General features: G+C 45.7%; 1 protein-coding gene across 1 annotated transcript; it reads right to left on the minus strand.

Moving 5' to 3' along the window:
- Positions 1–1,195: 1,195 nt before the first annotated feature.
- TIGAR (TP53 induced glycolysis regulatory phosphatase) lies at positions 1,196–24,694 on the minus strand. Its single transcript, XM_062194768.1, has 6 exons — positions 24,571–24,694; positions 16,295–16,332; positions 12,397–12,518; positions 7,493–7,570; positions 4,591–4,701; positions 1,196–3,602 (listed from the first exon to the last, which is right to left on the minus strand). Exons 1-6 carry the CDS (start codon positions 24,606–24,608, stop codon positions 3,180–3,182), a joined length of 810 nt encoding a protein of 269 aa, XP_062050752.1. The 5' UTR covers positions 24,609–24,694; the 3' UTR covers positions 1,196–3,179.
- Between the last annotated feature and the right edge of the window lie 105 nt (positions 24,695–24,799).

Here is a 24,799-nt window from a genome sequence, read left to right on the forward strand (position 1 = left end):
GCTCCTGGCTTTGGCTGGGCCCACCCCTGGCCATTGTGGCCATTTGGTAAGTGAACCAGCAGATGGGAGATCTCTCTCCCTCCTTTTCTCTCTGTAACTCTGCCTTTCTTTTTTTTTTTTTTTATTAAACTTTTATTTAATGAATATAAATTTCCAAAGTACAGCTTATGGGTTACAATGGCTTCCCCCCTCCCATAACTTCCCTCCCGCCCGCAACCTAAAATAAATCAATCTTAAAAAACAAAACAAACACCCAAACCAGAAAAACCTGACAAAAGACAATCAAATCACTTTACACTTACAAATCACTATCACATATATGAAAAGTATGCATCATAAACAAATGTAAGAGACCAGCAACACACTGGGAGATATTTGCAATGTGTGTAACAGAGGCAGGACTCCTACCCAGAATGGTCAAATTACTTCTGCTACTAAGAAAAAAGCCAAACACTCACAGAGAACATCAGGCCAAAAGTATGTACCAATGACTCACCAGTGAGATCAGATCATCAGTATACAAATGCGGGGTGGGGAGTTTGCTGATTAGCAGTCATGGAAAAGCTTATTAAAACAAGGCAATTTTCACTCATTAGATTAGCAAATTTTGCACAGCATCAAGGGCTGACAAGGATTTAGGAAACAGGAATTCTAGATGAAGGCACTTAGTCCAACAGTAAGACACCCATCTCTCACATGGCTCTCAAAAAATAATAAAGTAGCATTCTGAGTGCTGCCCGTCAGTGTGGCCATTCTGAAGAGCCATCTGGCTTTGTAGAACTTGAAGATCCATTTTTTAAAAGATTTATTTATTTATTTATTTATTTGAAAGGCAGAGTTACAGAGGGTGAGACAGAAAGGTCTTCCATCCGCTGGTTCACTCCCCAAATGACCACAACCAGGTGGATCCAAAGCCAAGAGCTTCCTCCAGGTCTCCCACATGGGTGCAGGGGCCCAAGGACTTGGGCCATCCTCCACTGCTTTCCCAGGCCACAGCAGAGAGCTGGATCGGAAGAAGTGCAGCAAGGACACGAACCGGCGCCCATATGGGATGTCGGCACGGCAGGTTGGGGCTTAGCCTACTACACCATAGCGTCAATCTGTACCTTATGACCAGCAGAAGGAGTCATGCAAATGACAATCCCCTATAGCTTATTTTTATAGGAAAGTAATGAATAAACTCAGGAACCCAGCAATAAACAAAATGTTTTGTATTTATTCCACAGAATACAGTAGCTATCATGAACTAATTTACACATAATCAACAGAGAGAATACCAAGACAGAATAAAGCATACAGACATCCAGATATTTAGTGTACTTTTTTTTTAAAGCATCAGAAAATACTGTTTCCTTACAGACATGAGGCGAGAAGGCAGGAACAGATGGACACACTCAGACCCACTGTACCAGCTGCCTCTGCGGGCACAAGACTGTGACATCCGGCTAAAAGGAACTCTACTTACATCTTTATTTATTTATTTAAACAAAAGAAGTGATTTGCTTCTGCATGTGGGAAAGTGGGTGCTCTGTCCTTTTCAGTTATCTTTTCAAGTGATTTAGTGTCCTTCCTCTGCTCAAACGCACGCCATGTTCTGACACTGGCAGAGGAACTGGCAGCGCTGGACACTGAGAAAAGAACAATCCTGAACTTCACGTATGATTTAAAGACACTCAAAGCACATGTTGGTCACACATCGTTTCTGCCTTTACCGACATCTCTAGTATCGCTCCTCTTATTAGCTGAGACTCATGGCATTCGTCTACCTGGTGGCTTAAAGAAACCACATGGACAACATTCTCTCCGTTTGCACAGGGGTTTCTGAAGGCCTGCACAAAATACCTTTCCGCCAGTGCCCCCTGGTGGAGGAAGCAGTCACGGCATCTGTAGCTTCCACCAAAAATCACTTGTGGTTGAGACCACCACTCTTCTCCAGGACAATGCTCCCTCTTTTATCCTGAGGTTTCCTGTAGTGTATTATTAACCGTTTGCTTTGTTTAGAGCCTGAGAAAAGCAAGAGGTGGGTATTTTTCTCCAACCTCGAAGTCAAACTTTTTTTTTTTTTTTGACAGGCAGAGTGGACAGTGAGAGAGAGAGACAGAGAGAAAGGTCTTCCTTTGCTGTTGGTTCACCCTCCAATGGCCGCCATGGTTGGCACGCTGCGGCCGGCGCACCGCGCTGATCCGATGGCAGGAGCCAGGTGCTTCTCCTGGTCTCCCAGGGGGTGCAGGGCACAAGCACTTGGGCCATCCTCCACTGCCTTCCAGGGCCATGGCAGAGAGCTGGCCTGGAAGAGGGGCAACCGGGACAGAATCCGGTGCCCCGACCGGGACTAGAACCCAGTGTGCCGGCGCCGCAAGGCGGAGGATTAGCCTAGTGAGCCGCAGCGCTGGCTTGAAGTCAAACATTTTTCTTTCTCCTTTTCGTTCTGGCTTTCCTGGTTTCCAGAGATTTGCTTTGTCCAAGACACCTTTCAGACAAAGTTGTTCTTGCATCTCCTGCTCAGCGCGCTTTGTTAGCGTGCTTTAAATCGAATGATATTTTAACTTCTTCCCCCAGGCGTCCCACAACCATCAGCACCCACATTTTGAGCCCGCTAGAATAAAACATTCCAACAATTCACCTCTACATAAAGTGTTTCAGTGTTACTTTATCATTTCACTTTACATAAACTCACGATGGTAGATATTTCATTGAAAGGACTTTTGATATAATGCATAGTCACTATAAATATACAGTGGGAATTATAAATAGTTCTTTGTTCCAAACACTGGATGCAATAGTAAAAAACATAGAGTATCTTTCCAAGAGTCAATAAAATGGGCTAGACTTCTTCAGATGTTAAAGAAAAATGTCAAGATTAAAATAAAAAAAGTGAGGGTGGGAATATAGTAATCCAGGTATTAATTCCCCAATTTGCAATAGCAAGTTACATGCAGAGATGTAACTGAGCAGGCTGGGAAAATGCCAAAGGACTCAGACAGAAGGAGCCACTCCAACATGGTTTTCCATCACTGTCTTGTGTGGCTATGATCCCCCGGCGCCCACTTCTTAACTCTTTGCAAATCAGCACTAGCAGAGGACAGAAAAAAAAAAGAAAGAAAAAAGAAAAGAAAAAAAGAAATAAAGCGAAAGGCACTCCCTTCAGAAGCTCAAAATCATGAGACCGCGATGGAGACTCAAACTGAGTGGGTCGCAGTCGCTCCATTGAGATGATCCTGAAGGTTCATACAGACACACTGCACTGTCGGCTTCGCTTCCCCTCCCTCCTCAAAGCCTACGATAAAGAGACTGAGCCCCGTGTTGGGACTGACTGACATGAGTTCAGATTTGCTCAGAGTCGCTGGTAAGGAACATTTGAGGTCAGTCAGAAAATAACCAAACAGGCTTCTCATGTAGGCGCCGTGACTCACAACTAAGACGCTGGCCGCTAATCCTGAATTAAATTCGGAGTCACAGCTTTCTCCTAAAGGAAAGATCTCTGCCAAAGAACTTTCCAGACAGTTGCTGGGAGCTCCCTGGGGACACTGTTCTCTTGCACCTGCTTCCTTCAGGATGAGCTGACAAAGAAATTCAAAGAAGTCTTTCCCACGCATTTTCACCTAGAAGGAGAGAAATACAAGGTGAAATCAAGTGACATTAATGACTTCCCGAAAATACAAACGTAACTATTTCTCTAATCTGTCAACCTGAGAACCACACACACAGACAAGTCTTGACTTCTATTTCTAATCACGCCATCTTATTTCCATGAGCACACTGGGCACAAAGGCAAGTGGGAAACAGCTCCTAATTCCCGACTCCAAAGCACTCCTGGTCCAGGCAGGAAATCTATAAGCATCCAGAAACCCATAAGCAGTGCTGGCCTGGAAATTTGAGCTGGCACTCTGTTCAGCTGGAACGAGAACTACAGATCTTTCTCCTATTAAGTTCCAGTTTTGAATCGCTTTGCTTCTTGAGTGATTTGTCCACTCTGTCCTTGAATATGACTACAGTCGCTTTGCTGGCTACCCCTGCTGCTGCTCATGGCACTGCTTCACATTCAAGGAATTTTCCATTTACTTAAAAAGGAGATTTATTTATTTTGAAAGTCAGTTACAGAGAGATAGAGATATCCATCTGTTGGCTTACTCCTCAGTAGGTTGCAACGGCCTGCACTGACCGGGCCAGGCCACAGTCAGGATCCAGGATCCAGGATCCAGGATCTTCATCCAGGCCTCCAATATGAGTGGCAGGGGCCCAAGCACCTGGCCCATCCTTGGCTGCTTTTCCCAGATCATCAGCAGGGAGCTGGATCGGAAGGAGCAACTGGGACACGGACTGGTGCCTACATAGAACGCCGGCGCCGTAGGCGGCAGCTTCACCCATTTCTTCCGAGTACCACCTAATGACACATTTCCTTAAATCCATTATCAATAATGACTGACAACTTACCTGTGAATGAGAAATTCAGGATAACTTTAAAATGCAAAAAAGATACAGCATCGTGCTTTATGAACCAAACAACTCTCAAGCTGCTTAGCCATAATTCACAAACAGCTAATTTACAGAACAAGTGAGATTTGGCCCTCCTGCCATTGGCCTACATACCTCATCTAACGTCTCGCCTCCGGGCGGTGTGAACACAGGGCATTCTTCCCCGGCTGCTTTGGCCATGGCCCTGAGCTCGCTGAGTGCCTTGCCTTCTGCAACCCCGTATTTCTGCAATAGGCCAACAGATAAAGGTGCCTCGAATGGATTTGCAACGCAACAATTAAGGGCATGTTCATGGCAAATTTGGAAAAAACACCCCAGGAATAAGTTTAGTTTCCTCCTATCTGAACTGTTCATGGGAACGTACTCTCTGAAGGGCTTTAACCCTAGAAGACATGGTCTATGTCTTGAGGTGCACACTCTGAGTAGGCTGCATGGAAGAACTTCCTGAAGGTAATTTAAGTGGACGGTGGGACTGCACTGGCAAAGTACCCGGAGTGTGGGCCCAGAGATCACCTCATACACCCGGCTCTACCACACACACACCTAAATACACCTCCGTATTTACAGGGGATGACGCCGAGTCCCAGAGAGGTGAAGCAACCTGCAGATTCACAGCCAGTAATCAGCAAGGTTAGGATTCAAGCCCAGAGCTGTGTGCCTTCAAAGCTCATTAACTTCCCAGGTTCATGAAGAGCAAGCCCGAGCCAAGGACACATAAGTCACAAGAGAAATACAGCCAAGACACATGGGAAATCTACTGCCCTAAGAATCCATAATGTGAAAATTAAAACGACGACATGTGTCAGCTCTTAGAAGGGAAGGTCCGAGAGCCTAATGAGCATCGAGTGTTGGTGTAGAACACACGCTCTCTCCTGGGTCGTTCCTAAGAAGATGGATGAATGGGCGCTTTCTGGGAGGCAATGTAGCGATACGCATACAAGCCTGAAGAAAATACACACTTAGGGTCAGCGCTGAGGTGCAGTGGGCTGAGCTGCACAGCCCGCAACACCAGCATTCCATACCATCGCTGGTTCAAGTCCTGGCTCTCCAATTGTGATCCAGCTGCCAGGACCCTGCCCGTGTGCCCAAGAAAGCAGAAGATGGCCTAAAGACTTGGGCCCTTGACACCCTAGCCCCAGCCATTGCGGTCATTTGGGGAGTAAACAAATGACAAAAAAATTTCTTTCTTTTGTCTCTCCCTCTGTCACTCTGCCCTTCATATGAAATAAATCTTTAAAAAAAAAAAAAAAGGCAAAAGAAAATGCACACTCATAATGCCTGCATCTAAAATTGTATGACAGGTGAAAAAATACCTGATACAGAAACAAGTTAAATAGACATTTATTAGTTTATTATTTACATCAAAAGTTCATTTAATATATGGCTGTCAGCAGTAGCTGGTTGCATAACTTTCAAAATATCCATAGACTAGAAAAACACCGAGCCACTAATTAGGTAATCATATCAACACAATTTACAAGACTGAAAAACAATCATTACACTGTAAATGAGAAAGGCTGGCTTAAAAGCAGTACAGACAGTGTGATTTTCTTCAGAAAAGCGCACACACACAGATAGATGGACGGGCAGCCAGCCAGCCAAACATGGAAAAACGTCAGGAACGCTCATGCCAAAATTCTCACAGCGCTTATGTGTGCACAGTAGAAATGCTGGCTGGACTTTTTTCTACATTGTTCTCTCTTTTAATCCCCTACAATGAACATGGATCACTTGTATAAGGAAGTACTTAAGGAGCCAAGTCAGCAGGTAGGGTTTGCCCTGATGATGACCAAAGACTTTGCCACCATCATCAGGTGGAGGCCCCAGTACTTGGGTCCCTGTCATCCATGTGCAAGACATGGGTGGGGTTCCTGGCTCCTGGCTTCAGCCTGGCCCAGCCAAATGCCACTGGGCACTTGGAGAGAACGCTAGAGGACAGAATCTCTCTTTCTCCCTAATACTCTGCCTTTCTAATAAATAAATCTTTTTATAAAGGGGGTGGGAGGTAGGGGAGTGTTTCACAACCTCTTGAAGTAAAAGAGAACTAGTAAACTGCTTTATACCGGGGGTGAAACAACTGCACTTTCCAAAGATGGCGCTAACTGCAGTGTGACGAGCAGACGGGACAAGAGGGAGCAAGAGAGAAAACAGGAGAATCACGGCTTCAGTGGAGGTGAAGAACGACACTGGCACGGCAGCAGTGGGTTTACAGAGAATGGAGCAGCTCTGAGCGCTATGTAGAGGTTCAACTGACAAAGCGACAATAGACTGCGCAGTGCGAGAACCAACCAGTGTAGAGGTGAGAATGAACGGTTCGACTGGCTGGGTAAAGCAGCAGGTGCACAGTGCTGAGCTGGAATGAGCGGCAGGGCACATGCACAAAGAGCAGACAGTGTGCTGTGGGAGCACGCAGCTCAGGTAAGAAATCTAAGCTGAAACACTTGCATACAGTTTGAACTATGCCAGAGACCACACAAAAGCCGAGCACAGCAATCCTTCAGAAATGCCCTAGGTGTTGTGTGGCATTTCTACCCAGCTGCAGGAGCCATCAGAGAGCTGGCAGGGGCACTGGTAAGCCTACAGCTGGATACAGCAGAGAACATACTGCTCTAGGAAGGACCGGGGCTCAAACCTCTGACACTGCTCCACGGCTCTGGGTAAACCATGGCCTCGGGGAGACTCCTATCTGGTGAAGGAAGTGGGCACGAGAAAACCATGTGTGCTGTAAGCTGGGGAGGATTGCGAAGTGACAACTTTTCACTTTTCAACTCAAAGTTCATTTGAGTGTCCCTTCCTTTATACTCGAAGATGTTTATTTCAATAACTTCATTAATAATTAAGGTACTACAACATACAAGAGCATGGAACAATGGGTCACAAAGTAGCATCGTAGCATATGCTAGCTAGCCAGCTCCCAATCCCTGATGGGATCACATTTAAGTTTCAGTCACATGACAAACGGAGGAGACTAACTGATAGTTTGGGGTAAAGAACAATTTGTAAAAAAGTCACTTACCCTTTCCCGAAGTCTTGAATCATACTTTACTGTCATATCTTTGCAAAATTTGCTTTTCTCCAAAATACCATGCATAGTCTAAAAATTTTAAAAGACAAGTTTCATTTCGTACAAGAGTGATTGCCATTCTCGCTGAATGTCAGTACAGTACACACCAGCTTCGGTAGTCACTTTCCTTTGCAGAAGCTGCCTCCACTGGTTTCTGCTCTTTGTCCCTTGATGCCTGATGTTGATATTTTCTTCTAACCTACAGACCAAATCCAGACCACCCCTGCTTTTGTAAATAAACTCTTATCAGAACACAGCCACACCATTCATTTAGGTGTTGCCAATGCTGCTCTGGTACTCGGCAACAGAGCTGGACAGCCGTGAGAGAGGTCACATGAACCAGAAAACCTAAAATAGATAGTAATCTGGCTCTTCACAGAAAAAAGCTTGTTTCTTCATCCTCCACTCAAATCTGTCTAAACTTCTGTTAAACCCACCTACTGGGCATTAATTTCAATATGATTTTCAATTCTAGAACTAGCATTTGATTCCTGTTTATTTTTTACAGTTCTCTGTTGAAATCCTCAATGTCACCTTTCACCTATGCATAAAATGGTAATTTTTTAAAAAAATTTATTTCTTTATTTCAAAGGCAGAGTTAGAGGAATCTTCAACCTGCTGGTTCACTCCCTAAATAGGCACAACAGCCAGGACTGTGGAAGGCTGAAGCCAGGAGTTTGGAACTCCTTCTAGGTCTCCTATGTGGGTACAGGGGCCCAAGCACTTAGGGGCCATCCTCCACTGCCTTCCCAGGTGCATTAGCAGGTAGCGGAGTTGGAAGTGGAGCAGCTGGTACTCAAACTGGTGCCCATATGGAATGCGGTTTAACCTGCTGTGCCACAATGCTGGCCCCAAAATATTTAAGTTAAAGTCTGGGGACTAGTTACCAGGTAACTGCTGTGACTCTGTTGTTGTTTTTATTTATCCAGTTGGGAGGCAGAAAAACAGGGAAGCTGGATTCAGCAGCTGGAACCAGGGATCAACCTCAGGTACTCCAATGTGGGGTGCAGACGTTTTAACTAGCATGTTATCCACTAGGCCAAACAGCACCCATCTTTTTTTATGTGCTCATTTTTATGTTTCTTTCTCTCATCGTATGTCTTATTGCTTCTGGCAAAAGACGCTGTAATTTGCAAAACTGCAGAAATTTAGTCTACAATCTGCCTTGTTTTTTTGCATACCCTCTATAGATTATCACTACTGAGATAATTTTTATTTATTGGGGCCAGCATTGTGGTATAGTGGGTTAAGCCACCACCTATGGCACACTGATTCATGTCCCAGCTGCTCCACTTCCGATCCAGCTCCTTGCTAATGTGCCTGGAAAGCAGCAGAGGATGGCCCAAATTTGGACCTCTGCTACCCACATTGGAGACCTGGAAGGAGTTTTCTGGCTCCTACCTTGGCCAGGCCCCACCCTATCCGTTGCAGCAATTTGGGGAGTGAACCAAGGATCGAAAATCTGCCTCTACCACTCTCTCTGTAACTCTGTCTTTCAAATAAATAAATCTTACAAGATTTGTTTTTATTTATTTGAGAGACAGAGTACAGAGAGAGGGAGAGAGTGAGTGCACTTCCATCTGCTGGTTCACTTCCCAAATGTCCACAACAGCTGGGGCGGGGCTGGAGCCAAAGCTGGGAGACAGGAACTCGATCCATTCTCAGTGTGGGTGGCAGGAACCCACTACTTGAGCCATAACTGCTGCTTCTCTGTGTTGTGCAGTAACAGGAAGCTGGAGTCAGTAGCTCAGGCCAGGTAACAAACCCAGGCATTCTGATGAGGCTTAACCACTAGGCCAAATGCCTGCTCCACGTTGCCATATTTCTTTATATTAACCTATTACCTTCACCAACTTTTTTGCTCACCACCTTTTCTGAAGCTCAGATCTTTCTGGAAGCTATTTTCCTTCCCTTCCAATTATCCTTTGAAAGTTTACTTTATGGTCTGCTTATCTGAAAAGTCTTCATTTTGCTGGGTACAAAATTCTAGGCTGATCCTTCTCTCTTAGCATATGAAAAGAATCACTATCAATACGGAATGCTTGCTGACAGCCTAACTCTTGGTCTTTAGTGATGATTTTTTTCTCCTTAATCATGGAAATCACTAGCTCAGTCTTTATCTGCAGAGTTGTATTCCATTGCACATATGTACCACAATTCATGTGTCCACTCATCTACCAATAAACACATGGTTTGTTTCTACTCTTTTGGGTTTTTACAAGGAAGCTGCTATGAAACAACTGTCTGCAAGTGTTTAAGTGGATATATGTTCTTATTTCTCTTGGATAAACTTTTGGGTTTAAACTTGCTTCATGATAATGTAAGTGTATTTGGATCTGTCCAATAATTTTCCAAAGTATTTGGTTCACTTTACAATTGCATCAGCAATGTCTGACTTCTAACTGATCTACAGTCTTGTGTCTTAATATCAGTCATTCAAATGTACAATAGCATCTCATTGTGACCTTAATTTCCATTTCCATGACAACCTGTGATGCTGAGCATCTGTTCATGTTTACTGGCCTTCCTGTCACCTTCTCGTGGGATGTACCTGATCAAATTCTAACCTTCATTTTAAAGCAGATATTTGTCCAAATACAAAGTTCAAAGAATTTATACACTTTGTCGGATACACACACAATATATATATATATGTATATATATATATATATATATATATATATATATATATAACATGAGAACATTGGGGGGAAAATGGAAAAGATATCTAAGTTTATTTTAATAAAAAAATTTTAAGTCTATGTATAATGTGATCTTCAAAAAGTTCAGAAATGTGTATCATGCAACAATTATGCCTGGATTTCAAAACTTTATAAATTTACCTTTAAAAAACTGAAAATTTTCATTCGAATAAAATCCAATTTATCGGCCTGCGCCACAGCTCAATTGGCTAATCCTCCACCTTGCGGTGCCGGCACACCGGGTTCTAGTCCCGGTTGGGGCACCGGATTCTATCCCGGTTGCCCCTCTTCCAGGCCAGCCCTCTGCTATGGCCCGGGGAGTGCAGTGGAGGATGGCCCAAGTGCTTGGGCCCTGGACCTGCATGGGAGACCAGGAGAAGCACCTGGCTCCTGCCTTCAGATCAGCGCGGTGCGCCGGCCGCGGCAGCCATTGGAGAGTTAACCAATGGCAAAGGAAGACCTTTCTCTCTCTGTCTCTCTCTCTCTCTCTCTCTCTCTCTCTCTCTCACTGTCCACTCTGCCTGTCAAAAAAAAAAAAAAAATCCAATTTATCAAATTTTTCTTTTACGGTTCATCCTCTAAGAAATCTTTGGCCAACGCGAGGTTGTAGATTTTTCTCCAGCATTTTCTCATATAAATTTTACATATTTAGCTTTTAGATTTGTTCAATTTCAAGGCAGCTATTGTATATGGAGGGAAGATTCACAGTTCATGTTTTTCCACATGGTAACCCCATTGTTTCACCACAGATATCAAAGACTACTCTTTCTCCACTGAATTACCTTGGCATCTCCACCAAAACTCAACTGACAACAAAAACTAAAACAAAACAATTGATTGGGTCTATTTTTGGTTCCTTAACTTTTACATGAAAGAAAATACTTTTTATATCTCCATACTCATCCTTGTGCCCACTCCCCCATTTTCCTTTTCCTTTTGGGACTCCAACTACACATGCAGTACATTGATCTTCTTCCATAGTATCTAGTATGCTGTGAAATTTTCATTTCAGAATACTGTTTTTTTTTCATCTCTAGGTCAATTTGGTTCTTTCAAAAGATATATATCTTTTGCTATCTTCTATTTCTCTAATTATTTCCCTCCATGGTTAGTTTCTCCTCACTACTAAGGTGTGATTCCTCTGGAATCTATACTATACGCTCTAGGGACTCAACTAAATCTCTCCGGTTTGGCTGACGGGAAGTCCAGTGAGCCCTCACCCTGTGTGAGCTCTGGAAATCGCTCTGCTTACAGCGCTGCATTGACTGTTCCCTCCCTTGAGGGGCTGTTGAGTCTGGACTCATGCAGCTCCCCCAACGCATGTGCACAAGACTAGGTTGCAGAGGATTTAAGGGGATCCCTACACACTTCGAGAGCTGTCCCTTTCCAGCTCTCTTCCAGGACCCTGCTCAACCAGCTCGGGGCTGTTAACCTCCCAAAGCTCCAAGAGGCTTTGTCTCCTCCACTCAGTGAGACTACTGAGCTCTGTCTGGCTTCCCCTACCAGAGTATAGGAACTGGTTCAGCTGCAAAACCCAAGACAAACCCAGGACTCACCTGGTTCTCCTTCACTCCGCCATCCCAGACCCACAGAGCCAGATGCCCAAAGCCTGGCAACAGCCGTTTCACATAGTTGCCCATGTTTGCTGGTTGTTTAGGGGGAGGCAAAACTCTACCCCTACCATCCAGTCGTGGTGAGTCACAAAAATCTCGTGTCATTGAGTTTGCACAGGTTGGTTTGGTTCTTTGTAAAATTTCTGGCATCATATTTACAGCAGTCTGTGCACTAAGGATTTTTCTAACGTGTCTTCCATTTCTGTACAGTAACATGGTTTTTTACTACATCCAGTCATTCTAGTATGGGCTGTATTTTGGGTTAAATTCTCCTGCCTGTTGTTTCTGCTGGTGCACTTTCTCATGACACTGTATTTGTATTCTTAGATATTTCCCTAATGGACTCTAATTTTAAAATGAATCTCCCAAAAATATATAAAGTAAAAATTGTTTAAATGGCATGAGTTGTTTTGGGGGGTTGGGAGGTAGGAGGTAATGGCTGTGTGTTACTTAATTCCTTACAGACTCTGACAGATTTTTCAAGCTTACACAACTGTTAAGACTCCTGACCTGAGGCCCAAGACCCTGATCCTGAACTTACCTGTTTCGTCCTCGTGAGGTCGCTGGAGAAAGCATGTGAAAACCTCACATTATGCAGAAATACACCGGCGGCGGCTGCTTGTTTAAATCCAGTTTCTGAAAGCGGTTCATCTACTCCTTGTCCTGTGGTGTTTACAAGGAATGACAACACTCAACAACGTACGTAAGAGACGCAAATTAAATCACATGTAAAAGAACACACAGTGAGTCCATCTGTATTTACTGGAAAAGTTTCCTGGGGTGCTTTTCCACATAACTTTCACACAGCTGAGAGAATACTACAAAATCAGCCTACAGTTCTCTAAAGGCTGAGGGATGCAAATGTTTTCCTAAAGAATGTTTGCCTAACGGAAATGGGATGATGATGAGAGGTGTCCCCTCCCTTGCATTTGCCCATCTCCTCCTTAGCTGTATTTTCTAACATTGGCTCTGAGCTGCCAGGTGCTGTGCTAGGGTGGCAGGACTAGTACCTACAAGTTGCCCTGTCTTTATTTCCACTGTCCAGCTATTCAGTATTCTAACAGTATCACTTTTCTTTTTTCCTTCTGCCCTCCCTTTCTTGTTCTTATTTAAAAATAAATAAAATAAAATGCTTTGGAACCTCTCTACTTCCCCGAGGAAGGCTCAGCAGACACTTGGAAGAGCCCTCTTACTACAAAAGGACCGAACGTGGTGTGCTTTGCATGGCTGGGATGTACAGGGAACATCTGCAAGGGACCAAGCACAGCAGGAAACCGACCTGAGAAGAAACGGAGCTGCCGTGCTAAGAGCACCAGCTGTGGGGTGAGGGCAGAGGCTGCCGCACAGGGCAGTAAGGGGGAGGGAGACACAAAAACGGGAAGGCAACATTCCTGGAAGTAGGGTCTCTGCAGGGAGGCAAACACAGTCCCAGGCCAGGGGTAAAAGCAAATGCTGTGGGACGGGCGCTGTGGTGCAGTAGGTAAAGCTGCTGCCTGCAGTGCCAGCATCTCATATAGGTGCTGGTTTGATACCTGGCTGCTCCATTTCCTATCCAGCTCTCAGCTATGACCTGGAAAAGCAATAGAAGATGGCCCAAGTCCTTGGGCCCCTGCACCCTCATGGGAGACCTGGAAGAAGTTCCTGGCTCCTGGCTTCAGATCTGCACAGCTCTGGCTATTGCAGCCAACTGGAGAGTGAACCAGCAGATGAAGACCCCTTTCTCTGCCTCTCCTTCTCTCCCTGTGTAACTCTAACTTTCAAGTAAATAAATACATCTTAAAAAAAAAAAAAAAAAAAAAAAGGCAAAAGCTAATCCTCCCCAGAGCAAATCACTCTCAACAAAGGCTAATCCACTAACTGCAAAAGAATAATAGTTCCTTCAGTAGAAAATCACCCATGAAGAAGCAGAAACAACAAGTAACACATTAGGAATTATTAAGACTACAGACGATTCAAGCAGCCAACAGGGGCCAAAATAACCTTGAATAAAAAATGAAGATAGAATCACAAAAGTAAGCAATTAGCAGGAAATTTCAAAAAACAATCAGCTCTCTAAAAGAACCAAATAGGTCATTTTAGTAAGGAAAAATAGAATTGCTGGGGACAGGCAGGGAATCCCACAATGGTTAGGAGAGATTGCTGAAAAGGAGGCTTAAAGAACTCAAAGGCAGGACTGACAGTGTTACCTAGAGAACAGCACAGAGGAAAAGAGATGGGCCACATCTTAGAAATACTAGAGATGTGAAGGGGAAAAGGACTCCTAGCAGGCACTGTCCTAGTGCGCCTGCTCTAACAAAGGATCACAGATTGGCGCTGGCGGCTCATAACCAATCAAGTCCCCAAGGCTGGGGGATGGCCAAGATCAGGACGCTGGCCAGCCTGGGCTCTGGTGAGGGCCCCTCTACAGCGTGCAGACTGCCAACTTCCTTCTGTACGGTCACATGGCAGAAAGAGGGCGGGAAGCTCTCGGAAAGGATAACCTGGCCATTGCAGTGGGAAGCTGAACATACTTCACTCATAAATGATTTAGGTCAGGTAGGCAAATTAGTAGATTTGCAAACTAGTAAAGCTTAGAAGATTTGAAAAATAAAGTCAAGATTCACTGATATGTAACTCTAATCCCAACTGTTGGAGAGCACAGATTTTTGTCAAGTATACAGTAGATGAATTATAAGAACTACATTAACAAATGTCAATCCTAAATCTGTATATGAAATATATGAAACTTGTATACCTTAAATAAATTTTCTTTAAATGTCAAAGATGTAATTATGAGATGTATGAAGTTTGTATTCCTTAAGTAAATAGTTTCTGGGAAAAAAAAAATGCCAAAGAAGTATTATCAGCTAAACCATATCTTTGGAATCCAAAGCAATTCAATAGGAAGTCAACTACAAAAGATGATAAACAAAAATAAAAGGCCCATTCATTAGGAAATCTAAAGATTTTGAACACATGGGTCAAGAAAGAATTCATAAGAGAAATTTAAAATAGTGCTGAATGCCTATATAATCACTGTATATCAAAACTGCAGGTAGGAAATCAAAATGGTACTTGGAGGGGCCGGCGCTGTGGCACAGCAGGTTAACACCCTGGCCTGAAGCGCTGGCATCCCATATGGGCACAGGTTCTAGTCCCGGTTGCTCCACTTCCAATCCAGCTCTCTGCTATGGCCTGGGAAAGCAGTAGAAGATGGCCCAAGTCCTTGGGCCCCTGCACCCACTTGGGAGACTTGGAAGAAGCTCCTGGCTCCCGGCTTTGGATCGGCGCAACTCCAGCCGTTGCAGCCATCTGGGATGGAAGACCTCTCTCTCCGTCTCTACCTCTCTGCAACTCTGTCTTTCAAATAAATAAAATAAATCTTAAAAAAAAAAATGGTACTTAGAAATATATGAAACTTAAACTCTTAAAAAAACTTAAAGAACTAAGCATTCAACTTACAAAGGCAGGAAAAGACAAAAAACCTGAAAATTCATATTCATATTTCACTGTCAGCTGGCTTCTAATGAAGGAAGACAAATGGGAGGTGCTAAGGGACAGGTGGCAGGCCACAGGGTCTGAAGGAGGGCATGGGTGGGGTGCAGGCTGTGGGAAAAACAAAGGTTCATTTAAGTGTCCCCATTTGAGTCTCCAGGAAAGGGAGTCAGGCCCACTGGGCTCGAAAATCAGTATCTGCAAATCCCAGAATCCCAAACGTTTAAAAAAAAAAAAAAAAACTAGATGCTTCTCTAATCACAGCACAGAAATAGTGTGTCTAGCTGATTGAGCACCCAAGATAGTCTTTTTTTATTCCTCTTTTATTTTTCCCAAAAGAATCCTTTTATTTAAGGAATACAAGCTTCATGCATTTCCTAAGTACAACTTTAGGAATATAGTGATAAGATATAAAAAGCCAGACTAGCTGGATCATAGGGCAATTGAAAGATCTAAGTCAAGATTAACAGAACAAGGCGGGAGAATCTCTCCAGACTCCAATAATAACCATGTGCAAGAATAGCTCTTTTTAAACCTCTCCTTTGTTTCTACTAAAATTAAAATACCTTATCTTAGCAGAAAAACACTGTTAGTGCCAGTCAGTAGGCTACACGTTTCCAAATATGAAATCCTCTTAAACCCAGACAGTCGTATTTTAAGACATCTACACCAAATATAGCTCCCTCTCATCAGCTGACCGGGTGCTGGGAAGGCGTGGAAAGAGCAAGCTGGAGAGCCATTCTCACACCAGCTCCATCACGAGCTCCGCTCCTCCGGTCCGAGCTGCTCTGGGCCCAGCTCCGCGGATAAAGGCGTTCATTCCTGCATCTCAATTCAATTCCATCCCAGTCTGGAGCTGCCCTCAGCAACCTCCCCTACCCTGGCCCACTCACCAAATCTGATTAAGTCGCAGATCTCATTAATACCACAGGACAAATCTAAAGTCACAATCAGATCATACCAACCTTGAAGTATTTTCTGTTTGTTAAATCTTGTCTCTCCACTAAAACAGAAAAAGGAGAAAAATTTTATTACCAAGTTATGTTGCTTTTGAGAGGTCAGAAAAAAAGTAAGCAATGAAGGGTAATGATATTCATAAAGATACTTTTTTTATATCACACTTACACTTACAATAGTCGTGGCTGGGCCAGGCCAAAGCCAGGAGCCTGGAGCTTTCTCTGAGTTTTCCATGCCGGTGTAGGGGTCCAAGCACCTGGATCTTTCCCTGCTTTCCCTGGCGCATTAGTAGGGAGCTGGATCAGAAGTGGAGCAACCAGGACTCAAACCAGTGCCCATGAGATGCCAATTCTGCAGGTGGCAGCTTAAGCTGCTGTGCTACAGTGCCAGCCCCTATATCATGAATCTTGTAACGTAGCCCATAATCTAACACATAGAAATACAGTTTATTCTAAACTAATAACATTGAGGTAAGAATCTCAAAGTGTCCCAAACTGTACAGTTTAGGAATTAATCTTTAAGCAAATTGCAGGTAGAAAATTCTATTTTTAAAAAAATATTTTTTCTAAATAACCTTGCTAAAAATAAGCATATTGATCAAAACTACTTTCAGGAACAGGCATTTGGCCCAGGTCTATAGTGGAGTCTCTGGGCTTGGTCCCAGGGCTGTTTCCCATCCAGCTTCCTGCGAATCCAGAAGCTCCCACCCATGTGGAAGACCTGGACTGAATCTGTCTCCTGGCTTCAGCCTGGCCTCACCCAACTGTTGTGGGCATCTGGGGGTGTAAACCAGGGAATGGAAGACCTCTCTCTCCCTGCCTTTCAAACAAATGAATGATTTTTTAAAACTCCAACTACTTGAACATGCAACAGGGCCAAAACATCAGTTCTTGTTGTTGGACTGAATAAGCAAGTGCAAGGGCATCCAAATGGAATGGGAACAAACAGCACAGACCTTCCAAACCCCTACCTTCTCCTGGTCCCTAGAAGTTAGCAGTGTCATCTTCCTGGCCAAACGCACCAGGAACTGAGGTTTGGGTTCTGTACTTTGAGGAATTAAAGGAACAAAAATAAACCCTAACAACCCTGAAGCACCCAAACAAGTGGGAAGAAGTCGAAACCTTATCACAAAGTCACTGGGGCAACTGAGACTGGGAGGAGGAGGAGGGAAGGGAGGTCACAGCCCAGACCGGATGGCAGGGCAGAGCTGCAGTAGAGCAATCGTCTGGGGCGAGCAGAATGGAATCGGGGGAACTGCACTCACATCCTTCTGTGCTTACAAGGCTTGCTGCCCCACGCCTAGGGATGTGCAAGAGCACCTGGCACTACAGTTACAGGGCCCTACACAGGGCATGCGGATGCCCCACTTTATTAGGTAATGCCCAAGAGGCTGTACCAATTTGCAGCACCCTGCAGTCAATGCACCAAATGCCTGCCCCTCAGTCAGCAACACACGAGCTTTCCATCTGTACCCATCCGTCCCTGAACGGTTCACCTCACCGTGATTTTAACTTGTGCTTCCTGATGACGGTGGAGGACCATCACGCCTCTGCTTTGAGGTGAAGCACCAGTTTAAAAGTACAAGGATAAGCCTGCGCCGTGGCTCAACAGGCTAATCCTCCACCTAGCGGCGCTGGCACCCCGGGTTCTAGTCCCGGTTGGGGCGCCGGATTCTGTCCCGGTTGCCCCTCTTCCAGGCCAGCTCTCTGCTATGGCCGGGGAGTGCAGTGGAGGATGGCCCAAGTGCTTGGGCCCTGCACCCGCATGGGAGACCAGGAGAAGCTCCTGGCTCCTGCCGGCAGATCAGCGCGGTGCGCAGCGGCCATTGGAGGGTGAACCAAAGCAAAGGAAGACCTTTCTCTCTCTCTCTCTCTCTTCTCTCTCTCTCACTGTCCACTCTGCCTGTCAAAAAAAGAAAAAAATTTAAAAAAAAATTAAAAAAAAAAAAAAAGTACAATGATAAAAACCTTACAGGATTGACAGGAGGGTCTCCCACATGGCTAACAGAGGCCCAAACACTTGGGCCATCCTCTGCTGCTTTCACAGGCACACTAGCAGGGAGCTGGATCGGAAGTGGAGCAGCTGGGACATGAACGGGTGCCCATATGGGACGCCGGTGTCATAGGCGGCAGCTTTACCTGCTACACCACAACACCGGCCCTGTAACTGTCCTTTAAAAAGAGATCCTAAGTATAGATACAGAAACACTAGAGATATATGATTAATTAGAAAAAAGTGCAGAATAATAGAGTAGAATATAATATGAAAGTACAGGGTGCCACCTCTTTAGCAAGAAGGGAAATGATAAATATTTGGACCTGTACAAAGAAACACTGAAAGGAACCAAGGGTAAAAGAACTGCTGTTTAAATACAAGCTACACACTCTTTATACAGCGCCTGTGTAGCCAACCAACCTCCAGCAGGAGCCAACGGAGCATATATTCCTTAAACTGAAAATCAAGGGTGAGGAGAAATTTTACATTTTTTCACCCAAAACAATCATTCAAGCACCACCAAAAAAGCTCAAGTCTTTATTAAACCATGCAAATTCAGCAGAGATGATCAGCTTTTGTACCCTTACCAGCTCTCAAGATATTAATTTAATCTCAATAGCCGATGTGATGAAAGACTCAAGTTAAAATGAACTATCATACTCTCAAAATGTTACCTTATCAAAGCTAAAATCCCAGTAAATTGATGGCTTTGTAAAGGCTCTGCTCCACCATCCAACAATTTTTGGTGAAAGGAGAAAAATAGCTGTGACAATGAAGAATATCTGGACGCCATTTAGCTTTAGTCAGGAAAGGCTGGTGCAGACATAGCATCATTAACCACTGGCATCCACATTTAGCTTATTAGGCATTTTTGCCTTCAAACCACTTTATAAATATAACAAAGCAGAAGTCCCAAAACTGATTTTTTCTCCCAAACCCCCATCTCTTGTTTTATAGCTTTGATCAGCTTTATCAAGAGGGTTATATAACTTCTTGAAGCAAGTGTTTAAAGTTAGTTTGTTCTGAAGTGGGAGAGTAGATGGCTAACACAGCTTTCCTAGTAATCTACCTCTCTTAACCCAAATCTGGCTAGGAAAGCTGCAGACAAGGTAGGGCAAGCTGAAAGGTCAGAGGATATATTCTGAAGGGGTCAGGAGTAACTCCACTCCTTTTCAAACTCTGCAGTGAGATCCATTTCCAAAACAGAACACCAGCTCTGCAGGAATCCAAACGCGTTTGCCAAGAAGTGAAGTCTTGTGAGCAGCCATTTATAGGCCTGCAAATGTGCATCACTCATGCTGCCAGTGACCCACTGCTCCCCACTGCAAGGGTAGTTTGTTAGTCCTGACTCACATTCTGTGGCTTTTTTTTTTTCTTTTTTTAAGAAAATCATATAGAAAACTTAATTCCCCTATTATATCTTTCTACAGAATCCAACTTCAAAAGCAATTTGTTTTGTCCCAAGACATGATGAAAAATGAGTGTACATTTGGGGAACATTTACAAAGCACATAGGATTTACTATAGACGGAAACGTGAAGCCTCACTTGATACTTAATCATGAATATAGTTTTTTATAAATTGATCAGTATTTTTTTAAAGACTGATTTATTTATTTGAAAGGCAGAGAGCTACAGAGGCAGAGAGAGAGAAAAAAAGAGAGGAAAAAAAGAGGAAGGTCTTTCATCCACTGGTTCACCCCACCCACCCCCCTCCCCACCCCCAGGTGGCCACAACAGCCAGAGCTAGGCTGATCCGAAGCCAGGAGTCAGGAGCTTCCTCTGGGTCTCCCTTGAGGGTGCAGGGCCCAAGGACTTGCGCCATCTTCTACTGCTTTTCCAGGCCACAGCAGAGAGCTGGATGGGAAGTGGAGCAGCTGGGACTTGAACCAGTGTCTATAAGGGGTGCCAGCACTGCAAGCAGTGGCTTTACCCGCTAGGCCACAATACCGGCTCCTCATGAATGTAGTTTAATCCTTATTCCTTTACACCAATTAATTCGCTTGTGAATACAGATTAACAGCTAGTAATATAGAAACTTACACTTTCGATGATTTGAAAGGAAAAAAATAAACTTGTAAGATACTCAGCTTATGATATACTTTGGTTTATATATAGATTAGCCCTAGTCCCAAAGGCTCTCACCAACTGATCAACCTCATCCCCAGACAACAAATATCACAGTAATGTAACAAATAAGATACAGCTGTAGGTGGCCGGCGCTGTGGCTCACTAGGCTAATCCTCCGCCTGCGGCGCCAGCACCCCGGGTTCTAGTCCCGGTTGGGGCGCCGGATTCTGTCCTGGTTGCTCCTCTTCCAGGCCAGCTCTCTGCTATGGCCGGGGAGTGCAGTGGAGGATGGCCCAGGTCCTTGGGCCCTGCACCCACATGGGAGACCAGGAGGAAGCACCTGGTTTCGGATCAGTGCAGCGTGCTGGCCGTAGCGGCCATTTGGGAGGTGAACCAACGGAAGGAAAACCTTTCTGTCTGTCTCTCTCTCACTGTCTATAATTCTACCTGTCAAATAAATAAATAAAATCTTTAAAAAAAAAAAAAAGGAATTGTATCTATAAGCATATTGAATCTATTAAAAACTGATTAAAAATTAAAAAAGCAAATTCTATCTTCTTCCCCACTAGCCATGGGACCTTAAGCAAGTTACAGGGCCTGAGTCAACTTCCTCACCTCACATACAGGGTAGTAGTTCTTACCACGGATATACTGCATATGGGGGAAGGGGGATTCGTTACACAAGTGCCTGACGTGTAACCATTCTTTCAATGTCTCCTGAGGGCCTCCAAATTAAGCTCTTTCTAAACAGCAAGAAAGAAATGAAATTCACATGCACGCAACTGTCCTCTGTTAGGACTCTGAACATGGTGCCTTCATCCAGATGTCCCATAACTCTTTTTTTTTTTTGACAGGCAGAGTGGCCAGTGAGAGAGAGAGAGAGAGACAGAAAGGTCTTCCTTTGCTGTTGGTTCACCCTCCAATGGCCACCACGGCCAGCACGCCTCGGCTGGCGCACCGCGCTGTTCCGATGGCAGGAGCCAGGTGCTTCTCCTGGTCTCCCATGGGGTGCAGGGCCCAAGCACTTGGGCCGTCCTCCACTACACTCAGGGGCCACAGCAGAGAGCTGGCCTGGAAGAGGGGCAACCGGGACAGAATCCGGCGCCCCGACCGGGACTAGAACCCGGTGTGCCGGCGCCGCAAGGCGGAGGATTAGCCTGTTGAGCCACGGTGCCAGCCCCATAACTCTTAAGTTTCAAAGGTAAATCTGAACTTCCACTTTGATTATGGCCCCGTCTAAATAAGCTCAGAGTTTGTGTACTCAAGAGGCTTCCATAGCCTTGGCAGCTCACAACAAGAGCATCAGGTGATCACTAATGTCATAAATAAGAGTGTCAATTGTTAAATCCACAACGGGAGTCACTGTGCACCTTTAGTCCCCATGGAGGACCTCTGAACTTAATGTGTTGTACTATGAGAATTAACGGTAAAACCAATCTTCAAACAGTACTTTATACCTTGTGTGTCTGTAGTGGAAATGTTTACTCAGTATAGAGTATATACTCAGTACAGAGTATAGAATACTCAATTTAGAGTATATAAAGCTAATGAAAAATTCATCTTAATGAGGAATGGGATGGGAGAGGGAGTAGGAGATGGGGTGGTTTGCAGGTGGGAGGGTGGTTATGGGGAGAAGAACCACTATAATTCAAAAGTTGTACTTTTGAAATTTATATTTATTAAAAAAAACTTTTCTATAAAAAAAAGGTAAATCTGACCCTGCTGGCTAGGTCCCGAAAGCGTACCAAACCTCAGGGGAAGGGCGACAGGGATTTGAATCCCTGTTGGCATGACCCTAAGTCAGTCAAGAGTCACCGCCCCCATAAAGTAGTCCAAAAAACGGAGAGGGGTTAAGAAGAGTTAGGGTGGAAATGCATTTCCAGTTTTGCTACTGAAAACCTGTGGTTTGTAAAGAACAACTTTGGCAGAGTCCCAGTATTATCTTCCTATAAAGGAAGAACAGGCACAGTAGGTTAAACCACTGCCTGCAGCACCTGCATCCCACATGGGCGCCAGTTCAAGTCCTGGCTGCTCCTCTTCCAATCCAGCTCTCTGCTAATATGCGGGGAAAGCAGCAGATGGCCCAGGAGCTTGGGCCCCTGCACCCATGTGGGAGACCTGGAAGAAGCTCCTGGCTCCAGCTTGACCCAGCCCCAACCGATGCAACTATTTGGGAGTGAACCAGTGCATGGAAGATCTGTCTCTTCTCTCTGTAACTTTCAAATAAAATATATAAATTTATGGTGCTATTGACATAGTAGGCTAAGCCTCTGCCTAGGGTGCTGGCATCCCATATGGGTGCCAGTTCATGTCCCTGAGGCTCCTCTTCTGATCCAGCTTTCCGCCTATGGCCTGGGAAAGCAGTGGAAGACGGCCCAAGTCCTTGGACCCCTGCACCCGTATGGGAGACCTGGAAGAAGGTCCTGGCTTTGGATCAACCTAGATCCAGCTGTTGCAGTGCAACTGTTGAGGAATGAACGGGCAGATGGAAGACCTTTCTCTCTGTCTCTCCCTCTGTCTGTAGCTCTACCTTTCAAATAAATAAATAAAACCTTTAAAAAAATCTTTTAAAAATTTATATATGGGCCGGCGCCGCGGCTCAATAGGCTAATCTTCCGCCTTGCGGCGCCGGCATCCCCGGGTTCTAGTCCCGGTCAGGGCACCGATCCTGTCCCGGTTGCCCTTCTTCCAGGCCAGCTCTCTGCTGTGGCCCGGGAGTGCAGTGGAGGATGGCCCAAGTCCTTGGGCCCTGCACCCGCATGGGAGACCAGGAGAAGCACCTGGCTCCTGCCATCGGATCAGCGTGGTGCGCCAGCCGCGGCGGCCATTGGAGGGTGAACCAATGGCAAAAAGGAAGACCTTTCTCTCTATCTCTCTCTCTCTCACTGTCCACTCTGCCTGTCCAAAAAAAAAAAAAAAAAAAAAAAAAAAAAAAAAAAAATTATATATGTAGAGAGAGAGAGAGAGAGAAAGGAAGAACACAGAAAGACAGCAGCTAGAAGTCAGCTGAGGGATGAAATCCCATTAGTGTTCCATGAAGGCAGAAAGCTGATCTTCCCGTCTGTAGAACCCACGTCACCGCCACACTGTAAAACATCTATTCAACAGGCTGCTATGATACACTGCACATAAATGGCTCAAAGCCAACTGCATTTCTATTGGCTGTCCTTGCAGAAGCTACTGAATTCTCAGGTACATTTATTCCCCTCTGCTGTACTCTACACTTCACCTTTCCCTGTTAGAACCTCACTGTGCCCTAAAGCCCCCAAACCTGATACAACTGGGCACAGATAGCCCAAAGGTTAGCGGAATGGCCGTCGCTTGGGAAGGCCCCTCACCTGGACACTCAAACTCGCTGAGACAAGACGCTGCTAAGCACTGGACCTACCACGCCCTTGGGCTACAGACCCCTCCCCAGAGATGACATAATCAGGCTGCTGATCATTGCCCGGGGATTCCATACTCACTTTGAGCCTCCTCGCCAGCTCTCCAGGCGGCCTGCAATCCAGTCCCCAGCCCCCTCCGCTGTCCTTTCTACAACCAAAGTCTTTTCTGAGCCTCTTCCAGCCCTAAAAGTCCTAAAACCCAACACCCCCCCCCCCGAATGCTCACAAGAGCCCAGGAGCTATCATCAACCTCATTTGTGGATCAGGACCCTAAGGTCGGGTTAGCTGGGTTCTCTGGGGCCCAGGCTCCTAGGCTGCAGCCTCGAGTCCCACCCAGGTCTGTTTTATTTAAAAAACTCTGTGCGTGGACGCCTGGTGCACATGTGCTGAGAGGGAACAGCACGGGCGACGTTGTGCTGCGCGCTCATCTGTGGGTGACCCGAAGGCAAAGCGTGTGCTCAAGTCTGCAAGGGCTGAGGTCCTCTTATCTCTCCCAGAACCCCAGGCTGGAGGCGGGGAATCAACCTCAGCCTCACACCGGTGGGGCTGCCGGCCCGCGGGAGGCAGCCAGCACCCAGATCGCCAGACCCTCGGGGCCCACAGCGGCGCCTCCTGCCGTCCAAGGACCGGGCTGGGGGCCTCCATCAGCGGCTCCGGGGAAACACCGCACCTGCCTTTCCGGCGCGGCTAGGGTTGCACGAGGGACGGAAACGAGACAACCCAGACGCAAGCGCCGCGAAAACCGCTGCCGGCGAGGTTCCCTTCACCCGCCCAGAAACCCTCAGCGAAGACACCGGCGGAGGCAAAGGCCCGGTGCGAGAGAGCAACACTCACTGGCGGACAACGGTCAGGGCGAAGCGCGTCATCCTCATGCGGCCGGAGGCACGAGAAGCAACAGCCACAGCCTGTCCACCGCCGCCGTCCCGCTCCGAGCCGCGCCGCTCCTGCACTGCGGGATCACCTCGCCCACACGACTTCCGCCAACCCGGCAGGCCGGCCGGCTCCGCAGCCATAGGCCGAGGCGGCCCCCTACGTCAGGCCGAGATGGCCAATCAGAGCGGGA

Source organism: Lepus europaeus, chromosome 6, assembly GCF_033115175.1.
Source record: "Lepus europaeus isolate LE1 chromosome 6, mLepTim1.pri, whole genome shotgun sequence".
Classification (NCBI taxonomy): Eukaryota; Metazoa; Chordata; class Mammalia; order Lagomorpha; family Leporidae; genus Lepus; species Lepus europaeus.